Raw genomic sequence first — 17,490 nt, forward strand, 5'->3', positions numbered from 1 at the left:
TTAGTTTGTCAGAGAATTGGTTAATAGGTAAGTATCTGTTAACAGCAACAAGAACTCCAAAGCTGGAATTAAAGAAGGTAGAAATAATGTAAAGGAAAAGCCTGTAGAACTGCATTTATGTTTTTGTCTTTTATTTTTACACGTTACTCGAAACAATGTTTAATAGCACTGTATCTTATTTTTTACAACAAAATAATTTCATGTATTAATTTCCTGCTGAAATATAACTGAAAACTTCATACAACAGTCACTAAATGTCAGCACCTAAATCTTCATAATACTGTTGTTCTGTAGTGCAGCTTTCTTTTGTTTGGGACCATGATTAGAGATTTCACGCTGTAGTCAACTTTCTCTGGTTTTCTTTTTTTTTTTTTCTTTTTTTTTGCCAGCGCCAAATATTTTTAAGGGAAGATAAACATTTACAGTGTATTGGTAGCAAGGCCATGGTTGTAACATGAGGGAGGATAAACATTTACAGTGTATTGGTAGCAAGGCCATGATAACATGAAACAAAGAGTGTTCATTGATGAACATTGGTGTTCGTCTGTTAACTAAATACAAAAGTTTTACTTTTCTCATAATTGATTTCTGTTTGCTTTATGAAACTAACAGACTCAGATCTATCAACCCCAAAACAACTATATTTTTATTTAGTGATAGGTGTGCATTTGGGTTTTTTAAGCTTATTTTTCGAGGTGATAAATTGAACTACCTTTATCATTTTGATACATATTATAGACCTTTAAAAATTCAGACAATTCTAAACAGTTCGTTAGGGTTGAAAATTCAGATATCCATTAAGCTTCCTGAAGAAAAGAAAAAATTAAAGTAATAAAAATCCACCCCCAGTATATTTTAATGTAAGTAAATTCTTGAACATGGTATTTTTATACAAAGATATATTTTAATCATAAATGCATTCTATTCCTCAGTCAAATATTATGACAAATATAGAACATAAACTCATTTTATTGCAATGGTTAGAACACAACTTCTCAACCTTCTTTATAAAAAAAACCCCAACAATGAAACACAACCCCTCAAACCCCAAAATAAAATAAAATTAAAAAGAAAAAAACAAACCCAAAACAAACAAAAGTTCAAACCCCCCCCCAAACTCCAGAGATCTATATCCTCAGCTGGTATAAAGCAGCACAGCGTCTTTGAAGTCACGGACACTTGGCTGCTGAGAATCCAGCCCTGGAGATGTAGTGCACAACAGCAGTCTGATGGAGGATGCATTTAGCCACAGGAGTTCTAAGCACTCCAGCAGAGCAGGTTCAGACAAGTGCATTTCAGCCCACAAGCACATTGCAAATGGTGTGCTGGTTATATGGATTAAACTTTTGATGACATTTTTCGTAACAAGAACAGCGGAAACAACAGGAGCTTTGAAAACAAAGATAGACTATTTAAACAGATGATAAAAATCTTAACACTCCTACGTAGACTAGTGTTAAATAAAAACTGTCTGTAGGTTCATAATAAATTAAAAATAACCCTTGGGTTTGAGTCTGATGCAGTTATCTAGGGAGAAGTGATATAATTCAATGTTTGGATTTGTAGAGCTACTAGAGTGCATTTCAAAGTACTGCAGTGGTATGAAATTAAACCCTTCAACATAAATTAACAGCGATCTTTGTAAAATCATAAATTGACGGTAAGCGATTATCCTGGGTCATAGCCAGTGAAGTGTTGATAAACGAAGTCAATTGAATGTAGTGGTCATTTTCTGTGGAAGCAGTTTAGCGTACACTGGGCATAATTTCACACTGGCACTTGTTACTGGATGAACTCCTTAGAAATATGAAAAAGTGAAGTTGTAGTTCAATAAAAATAAAGTGCTTTAAATGAGCATTTGTTGTTTACTACATTGTCTCTCATTTCATGGTAGACATCAAAACCAACCCAGTGAAATATGACGGTGGTCTAAAGTGAGTAAAACTAAGTCTGTTACTGTAGTCAGTATTTCCATGTATTTTCTTGTCTCGATGTTAGACTTAGTTTACTATGGGATTGGAGAAGAAGCTTATAGTACAGGTTGAACTTGCACAGACATAAAGATCACCATAAATATTATCTAGGTGGGTGTAAGAAGGAGGAAGCAAAAGGAGCAGTCTGGAAACAGTTCATATCCAGTGTACATAGCCAGTTTGCCTGAAATACACTGTCCAGTTTTGTAAGACAGAGAGGGTTGCTGGAAATGTGTAGAAATCTGAGAATTTATTCCAAGTTCATTGAGTGATAGCTGCTATAATATGGATGCTTCTTCCATGGCTTCGATCCACCTAAAAAGGGCAGGAAAGAAAAAGTGGTACATATAAAATTATATGCATTACAGAGAAAACACGTATTTTAAGAAAAAGAAGTATTTTAAGAACGTAAAGCCTGAAGAGGACTGTATCTCCTATCCCAGCTCTAATGGGGATCAATAGTTTTGTGATTAAAGCAGCGAACTGGGTACTTGGACTATTGTGTTCCAGTACAATATTTACCAGTAATTTATTGTAAAATCACAAAGATAGTACAAGTGCTGTCTTAGAACAGGAAAGGTGAAACCACTGAAGTATGTTTAAAAGCAAAAAACCATCTCATAAACACTCATTTCCTTCCCTGTGTGTCCCTGTGCTAGCATTTTTATTACTGTCATAATATTTTATTACTGTCATAATAACTTTTATTATGTGGAAGCAGTAGCATTAGAATGGGAAATCTAAGCCATTATTTGTTGATGAGGAAACCAAGAGATGGATAAGTAGAACACATAGAGAAGTTTATGTAAGTAACCATATTTGGCAGACTTCTAGGCATGACTCTTGAGACTAAGCCTCCTCTTTACCTACACCAAGGATCCTGAAGGAACTGAAAAACACCAGGTAGGTTTTTAGTGTCACCCGGGCCAGTCACATGTAATTGGGCTTAATCAGCACTCTGAAAGCTGTTTGTTTCCTCTGTTATGAAAACATTCTGAAGTGAAGGAGAGGGAAGAGTCCTACATAATAAGCTTTTGGACCTGTGCACTGGCTAGTGTGGAAGTCTACCCCCGTACCTCTGTGCTGAATTGTTATCCTCTGCTCGGAAGCTATAAAAGAGAGTCTGCTTGTGGTAGAGATGGAAAACTGTATCCATACTTCCTTCCTCCTTTTCTGGGGTGATGGTGAAACCCAACAAAGGCAAACTTTCTGTGGCAACTTTGTCCTGAAAGCAAACAGGAAGTGAACCAAAATTCAGAGAAGGCTCGTAACAGTTCGAAGGCTTTTTCTGGAAACCGAATAAGGATACAACCCCTCTCTGACAGGGCTGCAAAAGCAGTAGTGTGAATCTTCTGCTGGACTTGTGGCTCTTACCTAACCAGGAGCAGTGCGTGCGTACTGCACGTGTTTATCTAGTCTTGGTCCTGAACTCAGATGTCACCTCTGAAAGTCCAGTTCTTTGTGATCATTCATACGACCATGAAGGCCAAATTAGCCATTACTTTAGTTGCTTTGACATAATGTCAAAGGTGGTGAACTATCCGGGAGATAGTGAATCCAGGAGGTGAACTAGAGGTTACTGAGAGTGTAGGACAGTACAGCAGCAGTTCTGACAGTCTGAAACCCACATGCATTTAGGTTCCTTTCAACCATTTTTACTGTAAGTAATAGTCTTTTTGGTACCTTGTCATTTCCTTTCATAGCACTGGCAACTTTTTTAGAGATCTGCACTGTCTCAGCACACTTGCTTTCCAAAATACTGCTTCGAAATTTCTGAGCTGGTAATGCAATTAACTTACTCCCAAGAAACATCCATTAATTTTGCTTGCCAGACACTTTGTACAAGGGAAACAATAATACTTAATCAAACTGCAGTCTAGCTGTTACTGGCAGCTGCAGGTTTGGTCACTGTATTTAGGTAATGTCTTCTTTATGTGTATGTTGCCTTTGCCTCTGGTTTTAGACGCTAAATTGCAAACTGGGAATGTAAAGCGTAATGAGCCATCTATTGCTTTTTCCCTATTGTTGAACCAGAAATTATCACTCTTAAGGTTAGCAGAGGTAAGAGAAATGAATCAGATACAGGATTTGATGCTAATGGTCTGAATTGCTGGCCACATCATGAACTCTTTAGTGCCTCAGTCTCCTCATCTGTTTAAAGGGGATAATGTTGCTTCATGCAACTGTCACAGTGGTGATGGAAGTTTAAATAAATAATGTTTGCAAAGTGTTTTGAAGGCTTAAAGTACCAAATATTGCTACTACAACAGTTCTTGCATTCTGTGTCCTTTGTTCAGCACAATGATTTTTTATGCTTCTGTTTATGAAATCTGTCAGTTATCATCAAACTTTATATCATACTTGCTTGAAGTTTATTTGTTTTGCAGCTATTCACAAAGAAGAAGAAATTAAAATAAGAAAAGGGACTAGGAAGAGACAAAATATTTAAAAATGATCTAGTTGATATCCAGCCTCATTAGCTGTGAGGAGGAGCTTACAGATCAATACACAAGGCATTCTTCTCACCCCTGCAGGCTGCCTCCTGTCTTTCCCTGTTGGTACTAGTAGGACAAATATATTCCCTTTTTAGTTGCAGAACTACAAGATTCTTCTCCCCACCAGAAATGGATCATAGCACCATCTATTTTCAAAATATGTGGGAGTTACCAAGTAACCGGAGAAAGAAAAGGACCTTGAAGTCTTTAGGTGTAAATATGTAGACTAAGGTTCACAGTTTATAGTAGCATAAGTAGCAAGAAGTCAAATAATGAAGAGCAGTTTGTGAGGAGGGTTGCCGAGGTCCAGCTAGAGCTGAGGATGGCTCCCTGCAGACTCAGTCCGTTAGCACCAGGGCTCAGAAGGCACGTAGTTGTGACAACTACCATTTATACCTTTCACATTTATCTGTGCTGCCTGTAGGGAGTAAAGAAGAGAACACGGGAGACTATTTCAAGTCAGATTGCACAGTACCTCATTTGCTATGTAGGTGTAGAGGACTTTGCCTTTGATAACAAACCAGCGTTTCTTCCAGTGTCTTTTGCCTCTCTTAGATCTGCTGAGGTAACCGCTGATGGTAGCTCCCTCTCCTGAGGCTGCCACCTGGAGCAGCATAGGAGAAATCAGGATTTATAACAGCAAAAGCTTTTCCCCTCCCGATTATGAGTGTTTGCCTCACACTCTATGTCTATGTCAGTTAAACCATAAGTAGACCATTAAAAATACTGAGACAGAAACGATGCAAGCATGGTATTACAGATCTTTTTAACCGTTTGAAGATTTCTGGTTAAACTTACTACTTGGTAACTCTGATGGAAAATATGCAGTCGAGTTTCTGTTGAGGTCAGCAAGTTTACAGCTGTGTTCTGAGGAGACAAACTTGTCTCCTTTCTTAGTTCTGGTTGTTTTGGTTTTTTTTTTTTTTTTTTTTTTGTTGTAGTGAAAGTACCTGCTTCCAAAAAGGGATTACAGTCTTGTAGTTGAATACTTTCTAAGATGTGGGCATATCTAGGACATTGCAATGGTTTTGTATCAGTTTACGTTAATTGCTTGACTATGACTTGGTTTCATTTGTGAAATAATATTTCTGAGAAGAGTTACCCCTCTCTCAGAAGTGAGATCTAAGCACTTAATGTTCTTAAAGATCCTGATTTTGAGTAGATGGGACCATACACATACACAGAGTGCAGTGTATGTCGTTAGTTACAGTAGTAAACTGCAATAGTATTGGATTTAGAAACAAAGGGTAGAGAGTCAAAACCAGCTATTGTAGCACTGACGGAAGAGAAGACTGGAACAGGGGAAGAGAAATCAGGAAACGTGTTTAGCAGCAGAACAGAAATGTTCCAGGACCTGGGTGAAGCAAGCTGGAAAAAGTTACTGGGTGATGCCGTTGTGAGACAGTTCCTACTGCTAAACACATGCTGCCTCCTTGGAAATAGAGAGGCAATCCTTTAAAGCCTGTTCTTTCAGTATTCCATTAGTGTGTCTGTATTACATGCTTGCATCCTTGACTCAGTTTCACCTTGGCACAAACAAACCTCAAGAAATTCCAGTGCCTGGGCTGTATAATGAGTTCAGCAAGATATTTGCTCCCTCTTTTCTTTAATACAACAACAAATAGCTGCTGATAGCTACCTAGACTACATCAACGTGATTGGCACCTTGTTCCTGAATAGCTGGGGAAACACTATTGTGAAAAACAGAAAAAAAGTAATTGCATGATGAAAGTAGACCAGGGCACGGGCTGAGACCACTGCACACAGAATAAATTATGGACAGAGCTGCTGAACTGTGAGCACAGAGTTTTCTACACTTCTTTGCCTTTCTCAGGCTGCCTGGTCCTACCTCCATAAGAGCTGAAGGGATTTTCTTCTGTTTCTTAAAAGATGAATAATGAATATTGTGGAAGACAGAGGAGAAGGCACTGCTTGAACACCTGGATGAAGTTGGAGGGAAGCTCACACTTAGTGGCCGCTCTGCAGGAAAATTCAGGAAGGGAAGGGGGAAATGGATGAATTGGTACATATCAGATTAGGGCTAAGAGACACACGCTAATGCAAATGACTAAGGAAAATGCAATGTTTACTCCATAGCTAGTTTTTATCTTAGTTTTTCCTTCAAATCACCCCTTTAAGTCTGATTATCTGGGCAGATTTCATATCAGCCTAGGTTAATGGTAATAATCTGCAGCTACTTGAAAGAAGCTTGCAAGAAAGCTGACAAAGCATAAAACACAGCTTTTTTTTTTTTCTTCTAATTTAAAATCGGCTTTAAGCAAATGGCTTTTCCATCTATCTCTGTTCTGTAACACTTGCAGGATAGATTCACTAACGGGACATTCTTTCTGTATGAACCACTGTCTTTGAGTTCTGCATGGGAGAGAGCTATTCTGTCAGTCTCCATTAACCCCACTTCTCTGAGTTCCTATCTTCATGATCTCACTTCTGGCAATGCACACTATTTAGAAGCTCTTTGTAAAGCACAGCATTGTTTTAGCACAAATCTGACTTATCATTTCTTGGACACACAGTGGCTTGGGGATGCTTTTTTGGCTGTTGTGACAATATCTGTTCGTATGTTTGCTTGGCTAGTGGTGAATTTCTTAAATCATGGAGAAACAAGTTCATCTGTCTCCTCCACCTTTTTATCCTTGCCAATATAATGTGCCTACTTTTAGAGACTGTCTACATGAATAGCTGTGCAAGAATGTTATTTCCTGTTTGTTCCCTGTTTGTATATATGTAACCCATACTCCCCCTTTGTCTTTGATTTGGATGTGTATTTAAATTGGAGAAGGAACTTATATAGTAGGACAATAATAAGGAGTTCCAGTTAGGCAGTAACTCTTCTGCTTTGAATTCATGCTTTCATGTGTAGACAGATTAACTCCCCGTGTGGAAAGCTCTTAGTGACTCTGCACTTTACCTCAGCATTTCTTTTTATAAAAGCTACAACATGGATGAGGACAGCGAGCAACTGTAAAGCCATTGTTTTATTTAAATGGATAATTCATTAGAAATTATGGAGAAAAGCTATTACCTATAATTACATCACAGAATAGTTCAGCTGGAAGGAACTTCAGGGCTGCCCAAAAGTTAAAGCGTGTTATTAAGGGCATTGTCCAAATGTTTCATAAACGTTGAGAGGCATGGTGCATTGACCACCTCTCTAGAAAGCCTGTGCCAGTGTTTGACCACCCTCTGGGTAAAGAAATGTTTCCTCATGTCAAGTCAGGACCTCCCCTGACAAAGCTTTGAATCATTTGTGTGTGTTCTGTCACGGGATACCAGGGAGGAGAGATCAGCACCTCTGTCTCTACTTCTGCTCCTCAGGAAGCTATGGAGAGCAATGAGGTCACCCTTCAGCCTCCTTTTCTCCAAACTAGACAAACTCTGTGTCCTCAGCAGCTCCTCATAGGACATAGTTTTTATTATTCTGGTTCATCAAAGGCCCTCGGAGAACCTGCGTTGCTAAAACAGTTTTAGCTGTCATACAGCCTGGCGCTCCTGGGACCTCAATACACACGCCTTGTGCTTGAACAGAACATGGTAGGCAGATCCTAAAGCCCCCCCCATTATACAGACAGGAAATTGTGTCAGTTTTGCCAAAAATGAAGGAATCTTACCTCTTTTCTTAAGTTCCACATAGCAGCTATCACAGACTTTCGCTGCTTGATCTTTGAGGTACTTCATAGGGTACTTGTTTCTTGAACAATTTCGACATACGATCTGTTCCAGCAGGGAGAGATGCACATAAATATAATTTAAATGGGTATATATGGAGATACAAAACAAATCCTCTGAGCTGGTTGGGAGAGAAGGATGGATAGGAGACCAAATACGACTCTCTCCTAAAAATGTGGCAGTCAGGGTAAGTCTATTGACTGAAATGTGATGGCTGAAGATACATGCTGTTATAAACCAAGCAGAATTGATCACTGTATTCGATTGCACATCACTGCTGTACACATCTTCCCAGGAACTTACACCTTCCCTACTAGAGAATCATGGAAAGACCACTTTAATATTACTTTTGTTTTCATAGGTTTGTTAGTAACATCGGTGGTTTTAAGCAAGCGTGCACGTTCCTGCTATCCCTGTGAAGGTACAGGTTGATTTTTCTCTGTGGAATTAGAAAAAAGATGAAATAAATACCTTTTTGTACTAGCAAAAATCACTGGCTGTTTGATAAAATAAAAATAAAATATCCCTGAGTCAAAAATACAGCCATGGCTTAAAACAGGACTGCAGGTTTATGTGTAGGAACAAATCTCTAAGAGTCAGTGATAAAGGGACAAAACCAAGAAAGCTTATAGATTCTCTTGGCTTTAGGGCAAAAGGCAGCAGCTCTTCAATGGAGCACAGAGGAAACTTTCCCTTTGGTCACTGATCAAACCATGCCCTGCTGCTGAGTTTTTTCACTACTCTTGGAAGAGAATTTTACCAGCTGTTATTAGGGACAGGACATGGACTAGATGTGCTACTGCTCTGGTCCAGAACAGAGCCTATGTTTTTAGTGTGTTGCTTCAGTGTCTCTCAAGCTAGCTGTGTATCAGGTATGGCTGGACTCGGCAGTCTTCAGCTGCTGGTCTTTGGGGGTTAGTTTGACCCTCAAGGAAAGGTTCCTGTTGTTCCTACCAAAGTCAGTGGAAACCTAATTTAGCAAAGCACTAACAGGTTCTGTGAGAAGGCAAGTTCTGGTCTTGATGTTGCTACAAGTTTGCAGCAGTTCCAGAGTGGCAGCCAGTGTCCTGGAGGTGTGCATAAAGCCTCCTTGAGAAGCTTGTACAGCTCTTACCTTCCCACACGCATGGCAATGATGTCGTCTCAAAGTGAGGGTAAAGTCACAGCCACAGTTCATGCACATCATGACATGGGACACAGGTACCAGAGTAGGAGGCCTCTCACCCAAGGGTATTCCAAGCCTTTCCCTTAGCTTAAAATCAAACATGAACAAGTGAAGCATCTGCACTTACAAAGTCCACACAGTCAGCCGCTCCATCACATACAATTCTCTCATTTTTGTCTACCTTTACCTGCTAAGATCCCTAAATTTTCTAATTCCTAATGCATCTTGTAAGTGAGATGGAGCTGCTTCAGCACTGAAAGACTGTGGCCAGTCAGTACATGGTGCTGTATAGTCAGAGTCACAACAGGTGAAAATCCACATAGATCCATTATTGCCCAGGCACTGACACTCTTCCACATCAGACAAGGATCTGATTCATTGTTTATACAAATTGCAGGTAAGAACGTGAGTTAAAGCCACCTTTTTATTAGCAGCTTTTGAAGTAATATCCATAAAAAGCTCTATAGCTTTCCGTCAAAAAGGGCCTCTGAAGGTCATCTAGTCCAAGCCCCTGTTCAGGCAGGGCCACCTAGAGCCAGTTGGCCGGGACCATATCTAGCAGCTTTTGAATATCTCCAAGAATGGAGACTCCACTATCTCCCTGGGCAACCTGTGCCAATCCTCAGTCACCTTTGGAGTGAAAAAGTGTTTCCTGATGTTTGAGGGAACCTCCTGTGTTTCACTTTGTGCCCATTGCCTCTAGTCCTGTCACTGGGCACCACTAAAAAGAGCCTGAATCCATCTTTTTTGTAGCCTCCCTTCAGGTATTTATACATGTTGATGTGATCCCCCTGAGCTTTCCCTTCTCTAGGCTGAACAGTCCCAGCTCTCTCAGCCTTTCCTCGAGATGGCTGATGAGGAGATGCTTCATTCCCTTGATCATCTTTCTGGCCTTTCGTTGGGCTCTTTTCAAGGTTTCCATGTCTCTCTTGTACTGAGAAGCCCGCCACTGGATGCAGCACTCCAGCTGTGGTCTCGTCAGCACTCTTTTTTCCTCAGTTAGTTTTATTTAGTAAAACTGAGGTTCTACATAACCTAAAATAGCATTTTAGTAAAACTGGGGTTCTGCATAACCTAAAATAGCATTTTTCCATTTGCCAGATGCATTCTTGGTATCCTTAACTGGGAGTAGTACAACTGAAATTGATGACATATCAATCATATATATGAATTGTGCTGGTGCAATTAGACTATGGCTGGTGGGTTTTGCACTGGTGGTGGCTACTGTGTGTATGATGTTAGTGTAACTAATGGGTAGGTTTGTTTTCTTAAAATTTACAAAGTTTATAGCTATTTTTAGTTCATCCAAAATAGTTACCCTTTAGGACAAAATAATCTTCCTCCAGAATTCCTATTTAAGCAAAGACCACAGAGTATAGAGTGTGATTAACATTTCACTGGTGACCCATGAGCGTTGTATAAGTTTGGCATACTGGTTTAAATAAAATTATTAAGAACATCTTGCCACTAGGAGCTCTGCATTTTATAGCCCTCCTCCTTTCCCCTCTCTTTCTCTCTCATCCCTCTTCCCCTTTCCAGCATCGAAAGACTTGGCCTCCTTTTACCTCCACGCTGCTGTGAAAAGTGGAAGTGTTGTGAGCTTTGTAGTCATCTGGGATGTGTCTGCTGATGCAGCTGTACCAGTCATCCCTTTCCGAGCAAGAGCTGTGGAATGAAATACAGCAGACCAGTCAATGCCATGCACAGCAAGCACTGAAACAGGGAGTTTCTTGACCAGAGGAGAAAAGCTTCATTTTATGAATGTTTGTTTTTCCCCGCTACTGCATTTAACTGGTCATTTTCTGACCAGGAACAAAACTGACTGTGGGACATATTCAGTGGAATGATTAGTGTAGACCCATGGTTAGGATGGTTACTGAGAAAGAACTAAATGCCCAGATTTTTTTTCCAAGTAGTCTCTGACTTTACTATAAGCTGCTCAACCCTGGATCACATAGGGTAATATGAAGTGTCTTTTTTTTGTCATATCTGCCCTAGCTTTTAGACGCTCTAGTGCATGTACTGTTGGCATGGGTTGCTCAAAGTAAGCGTGTTTATGCTCATCTCTACAGTGGGATGCTCAGGTGATCTGCATGTTGGGAAACACAGAAATCTGTCACACATGGTGGAGATGTGAATGCTTTCATTGTCCTCTAGCTCCATCATAGACAATCTCCAGTCTCATGGCAGGAGACCAGGACAACAATTGGGGAAGGAAGTTCTGCATTCTCTCTATCTGCTGTTCTGCACGGAGGCCAGTAGTTCTGCAGACTGGCCCCTAGATGCCCCCTTTGCACAAGGCAAAACGAGTGAGCACGTTGTACTTCTCTACCAGTCCAGCTGTCCCAAAAAAGCAGCAGGGCTCTTACGGTGCCTGTTACTTCCCAGATGCTTTTGTTCTGTTACAGCCATAAGCTGTCCTGCCTGCATTAGCTGGTTTTCCTGCTGTGACTTCAGACTGCATGCTTCCTGTTCATCTGGCACTGTGCATAGCTCTAGCTGTTCCCAGCATCAGTCACAGAGGGAACGCAACTCAGCATGGTCTCCCCACCTAAGCCATGCCAGGCACTCACATTAAAGCTACCTACTAGACTTTGTTATAAAAATGATCAGTGGCTTAATTGCCAGCTGCTGCTCAGCTGTGATTTCCTCACACTGTCCTCATGAAGGCACCAAACCAGACATCTGAGAACAATTTGTCTGTTGTGGTCTTAAAAAAAAAAAGGGGGGGTGGGGGATGGGGAAGTGTGACATAAAAAGAGAGGAAATGCCAGATTTTATCGAGGATCTCTGACTCAGCATCCCTCTGCACTGTGAGCATAAGCCTTTGTCTGAAAAACACCAGCCTCTGTAAATTTCAAGAAGCCTGGAGCAGAAACTCTGAGCCAGTGTAACTACTGCATATAGGCTAACCTCTGCAAGCCAGGGGCCTGTGTTACAGGAGATCACCTCTGGCAAGACCCATACTACTAGTCAGTCCACTTTACTACCAAAAGTCCTGTCAAATTACCCTTTCTAAGAAATCTGAAGATGTCTCTATCTTCCAGACAAATCATGTTTGCAGCCTGGAAAACACTAAAAGAAGTTTTGGCTTTAACCTTTCTCTTGCTGATTCCTTTTTGGAAATTCTCTTCACTTGAGAATGAAGATATGATTTAAAAAAACCCAAAGGAAATCATGGCCAATATAGTGCTGTGAATTAAAACCTCTTTGGGAAAGACAGGTAAGAGGGACAATCTGGTATTAAAAGTCTGATATCTAACCGGTCCCTTTAGCCTCTTCTCCACTCCCTTAAACATCTCTAGGCGGTAATCATAGGTTATTAGTGTCTAAATGTGAGAATAACATCTGTCTGCTGGTGAGCAAGATAAATGATCTCAATTGGCACCAGCCTGTTCTTAATCACCTGTTTCACTGCTTGCATGAAGGCTCAGAGGGATTTTTACTTAACCTCTGATGCTCAGAGAAACTTAGACCTTGATTCACCGTTGCCACATTGGATCCTTCTGTGATTTTTGGGCTGCATCTTTCGTGCTGAGCTGTCATATCTGTGTTGGCTCATATATTCTTCCTTAACCAAATAGAGGGTCAAATTGTCACTGCAGTCTCACGGACAGCAGGGGACATCCATGGAACACAGAAACTGGACTGGGATGGGATTTTGTTGCCATGCTGTCACTGTCATTCTGCTCCTTTTGGTGAGTGTAGCAGTACAGAAGGATTGTACATATCCTGCTTTTGTAACTGGCAGCAGGTAATTCAGAAGTACTGTGTATATTCTGAGGGGTTTGATGAGTGTGCAGCTCTAAGAAAATCTCAGACATCTTCTCATTTGCTGGTTATAAAAGGAAATGGATACAAAGGCTTTGACAGGTATCTCAGCACTGCCCACAGATGGCAAGTGCTCTGGGAAGCTTGAGAGCTCCACATTCTGATTCTGAGTAATGAAATGCCCTCCCTATCTTTCTATTGCACTGTGTAATTCAGGGAAGTCTGCTGTGGTTCCAACCGTGCTGTAATTGGAGACCGATGGTGGAAAAGTCAGTACTTAAAAACAATGAAGACCTAATTTTAGTATCACTGCTAGTCTTTTGTAGTGAACTACACCTGAAAGTCAAGCCAGCCACCTTTCTGGTATAGTTCTAAGTAAATTTGCATGATAATTTTGGGCTAGAAGCATGAAAAAATACAGTACACTGCTATATTCTGATCAGAAGCTGACCTACAATTTCTTTCTGGCATTCGCTTGTGATCCCAGGCCAGGGATCCTGACTCGCAGTTACAATCAGTATGAGCACTACACAAACTCATTAGTGAAATTCCTTTTGAGGAACCCGTGAAGTTGCCAGTAAGGTTAAGTTTGGCTTTGTCATTGAAGCACAATTAAATGCTTTTAAATGCTTTTATATATAGGTATTACCTAATAACTGTTTTCTTCAGCAGTTCTGCAACCCTAGTGATATGAGGTAACAAGTGAACTTTATAAAAAGGAGATATATTCTTAATGTCACAGGGAAAAAGTGTGAAAGATAATGGAAAGCACTCAGGCTTCTTAGTAACAGACTTTCTTCTCTTTCCTTTAAGATGTTCCGAAGACCCAACTGCTAGTCTTTACTCAGTAGGTGAGTTGAATTAGATACAGTTTATGAGCTTCTTTGCGTTTATAACGAATATCTTCATGGCGTAATCAAGCACTCAGCCATTGTCTGTCACAACAGCACAGACTGAAATTGAGTTAAAAAAGAATGAGGCACTAGTTTAGTCTTAGGTATTGGTTAGACTAATGTAGAGAGACAGCTCTAGAATGTAATGCGCTCTGCCGTGGCTGTTCGGGAGCAGTACCTTGCGGACAGGGTCAGGCAGTATTCATCACATTCAATCTTCAGGACGTTCTGGGCTTTTTCTGTCACTGGGCGACTGACCTAGAAACAAATGCCATGAACATGAGTGTGTACATGAGTTAAACTGTCTATAACCAGTACACCACAGAAGTCTCAATGCATATGGATCTATGATGTCCCAGCCATCTGTTTAATATTTCAATGCAAGGAGATGGGCAGGTAGGGTTTTCTGTCTTTTGCATTGCTGGTGTAATGAGGAATGCTCTCTACTTCAGTATGGTGGTGGTGCTAAAGAGAAAAAAAACCATTTAATCCAGCTAGAAGGGTAAAGTACCAATCAGGGTTCAATTTTAATGTGACAAACTTAGGAGAGGTTTAGTCTGACTGACAAGAGTCGGAGCATTTTGGGCAGAAGTTTTGGCTGTTCTTGGAATGAATGGAAATAACTTTCTTCCTGACATGCAGGCATTATACAGTGAAGCACTGCAGTGAATGCCAGTCTGCCACAAGGCTCTGCAAGAGCAAAGCAAACACTTAAAAGCTACAGCTCAGCTAAAACCTTTTCCCTGCCATGTCGTGTATTGGTTGCCTACTAATAGCAGCAGCCACTTAGGAGAAACACAGCTTCTAGAAACACAGATACTAGCCAATGGATGCTTAGGGAAAGAGTGTAAAACCAGCACAATTGTGTCTAGTTTCTGTAATCTGCAATTTAGAAATTTGCTGAAGAAGAGACTGTGTTTATGTCATTGCATGTAATAGCTCCCATTACACCTTTTCCTCATGCAGTTAGCTAATCATTTTTTGAACCCATTAATGCTTTTGATGAAAACAGTTGAAGGGCACATGAAAACCAGGCACATGAAAGCTTATGTAAATTTCGAGTGGCAGGAGTTTAAAACTGGGCGGACTAAGCCCTAGTGAATATCTTGTAGGGAACAGCCATGCATTGGCTGGCGACATGAAGATAGGAATGGAAAAAGTGGGATAATAAATCTTTTCTGTCTCCAGTTTCATGATCAGATGGTAAATCTGATTTTAGCTTGTCTTATTTATGCAGTCTGAATATGGCTGTCGTACTAAGTCACAGCCTTATGGCTAATCTTTTATATGTTTGCTTTATATTATTTTTCCTTCTATCGCCTGTAAGAGGCAAGGGAATCCCCTGATAATAGGTCCATCCTCTCTTTCCTTTTGCTGGATATGAGACATAAAGCAGCAAAGCATTAACAGCCCACTACACAACTTTAATTCCAGCCTGTAATACAGATGAGGCATTACCTTCATGCCTGACACAGCGAAGGTGTTTTTCAGTCGGTATTTGCCATCCTTCTCGGGATACGTGTACAGCAGAACATCATTCATCTATATGAAGAGAAAGACAAAATCAATAATTTGCAATACGGCTTGCAGACCTGCATATTACTCCTGGGGGGGATACCCAGAACAAGCAGTAACTTAATGAACTGCTAGGACTGTTGCTAAAGATAGGCTCAAGCCATGCAGCTTAGATCAAGACCTGCATTTCCACAAAACTCTGGGGAGTCTGCATCGAGGACTTGATTTCTTCCCATTTTTGGCTGTTGCTAATGGCTAAGCAAGTAGGTAATCAGCTCTTTTTTATTCATCTTGGGTGAAACAGCTGCTTGTTTTCAGGGCAATGCCATGTCCAAGTTGCGAAGGCAGGCTCTGCATTTACTACCTGGCAATACCAACTAACTGCCCAGGATGCTGCAGCTCTGGGTCTCTCAGGGTCTCCCCTGATGGTGAAGAGGTGGTGAGGCAAAAAGGAAGTGGAGGTGAGGAGAGGTGCCGCAGTCTGGAGGAATGATCTAAGGAGGAATGGTTTGGGTATTTGAGAGCAGTAACTGTACTTCACTGCTGGCAAAACTTGCCTAGACATCTGACAGCTCTGCTGAGTCTGTGGGCTGCAGCAGAGACCATAGAAGGGCAAAAATGAGAAACTTCATTTTATGGGGAAAAAAAAATCTGTATCTTAACATCCCAAATATTTCCATAGTTCTCACAGCTCCTTGCAGAATGCATGTTTTTCGAACAGCTTCATACTAAATGGGATAAGTTCTTCTCTGCTGTCTGCCTAACTTTATTAGTCAGACATTATTGCAGCCTTTCACCTTCGTGCCAACAAATAAATGAGGCCCGGCTGGACGGAGCTTGGAGCAACCTGCTCTAGTGGAAGGTGTCCCTGCCTGTGGCAGGGGCTGGAACTAGAGGAGCTTTAAGGTTCCTTCCAACCTGTTCTACGGTACAGCAGAACTGGACCTTGTAGGTCTTTGCTGGCCTCTCCTCCCCTTACTACTAGGAGGAACAGCAGTATCAGGGAGCGTAAACGTTGCCAAAATAATGCGCGTGCGTATGCATTCTCTGCTTTCCTTGAATGGCCAGGTCATGTTCTCTTGTTGTCTTTCCCAGGCCTCTCACAACAGTACCAATATGCATAAACTCAATCAGCCCCCTGATCACTGTACTGGGATACTATGAGCAAAGATGTGGAAGGCAATGTAAAACCAAGGCACAGGTAATACTCTGTGATGCCAGGCAAGGCATTTTAAATGCAGAAATTCTCAAGAAATTAAGAAGTAGATGAAAACCAGCTTCACTTGGATTCCTCTGTGACAAACACTTAAATGCAACCAATTGGATGGTAATACTATATTTTGGAAGGAAAACTGTGACAGAGAGGTGCAGAGAAGGGAGAAGACTGAAGAATGATTTGTCAACAAAATAACGTGTCTTGTATGACTGGAATTGTTGGGGTCTGGATAGTGCTGCCTGAGCACCTAGAACTGCTGCTGGAAATTTTTCACTAATTTGCTTGCCTGAAAAAAACCCAAACCCACAAAAAGGAAAGTGGAGCCTTATGGATGTTTGCTTAAAAGGTCATAGTTCAGCTTTCTTACAGAGCAGGAACAATGGTTACAGAAAAATGACATGGAATTAATACTTATGGGATTAAATCCTTATTACCTTGGATTTAACCACAAAACTGATGTTGCCTTTATTAGGGTCATGAGTTCACTCCTGGACACCAGTTCATTAAGTAGTTGGGTGATTCACAGCATGTCAGGCTTCTGTGCAGTAGCTGCCTATCCTTAAAATGCAGATTCCCATTAACGTGAGGCAAAATATGCTGAAGAGTAACTTTCTCCAAAATACCTACTCCAAGTTTTACTACTTTTAAAAACTGAATTGAGTTTACTGAGTAGGATCAGCCATTACTTTTGTAGGAAATGCTGAATCATTTCATTCTAACATTTTAACCAAAGGACTCCCATGCTCTCCTGCATTGGCCATGCTACTGTGTATTT

General features: G+C 40.8%; 1 protein-coding gene and 1 long non-coding RNA gene across 4 annotated transcripts in view; one reads left to right on the forward strand and one right to left on the reverse strand.

Annotated features, from left to right (window-relative positions):
• The window catches only part of LOC115614112, a 136,348-nt gene that overhangs the window by 2,390 nt on the left and 116,468 nt on the right, over nt 1-17,490 (forward strand). The gene's annotated exons all lie outside the window — the stretch shown is intronic.
• FGD5 (FYVE, RhoGEF and PH domain containing 5) overlaps nt 335-17,490 on the reverse strand; it is a 91,440-nt gene continuing 74,284 nt past the window's right edge. For both annotated transcript variants that reach the window (XM_030500426.1, XM_030500425.1), the window contains exons 13-21: nt 15,443-15,526; nt 14,163-14,242; nt 10,886-10,985; nt 9,270-9,407; nt 8,098-8,200; nt 6,318-6,448; nt 4,944-5,072; nt 3,050-3,198; nt 335-2,288 (exon numbers count right to left, since the gene is read on the reverse strand). In XM_030500426.1, the coding sequence (XP_030356286.1) occupies nt 2,252-2,288; nt 3,050-3,198; nt 4,944-5,072; nt 6,318-6,448; nt 8,098-8,200; nt 9,270-9,407; nt 10,886-10,985; nt 14,163-14,242; nt 15,443-15,526 (951 nt within the window). In that variant the 3' untranslated portion in view covers nt 335-2,251. The remainder of the gene's footprint in view (nt 2,289-3,049; nt 3,199-4,943; nt 5,073-6,317; nt 6,449-8,097; nt 8,201-9,269; nt 9,408-10,885; nt 10,986-14,162; nt 14,243-15,442; nt 15,527-17,490) is intronic.

This window comes from Strigops habroptila, chromosome 11, assembly GCF_004027225.2.
Source record: "Strigops habroptila isolate Jane chromosome 11, bStrHab1.2.pri, whole genome shotgun sequence".
Taxonomy (NCBI): Eukaryota; Metazoa; Chordata; class Aves; order Psittaciformes; family Psittacidae; genus Strigops; species Strigops habroptila.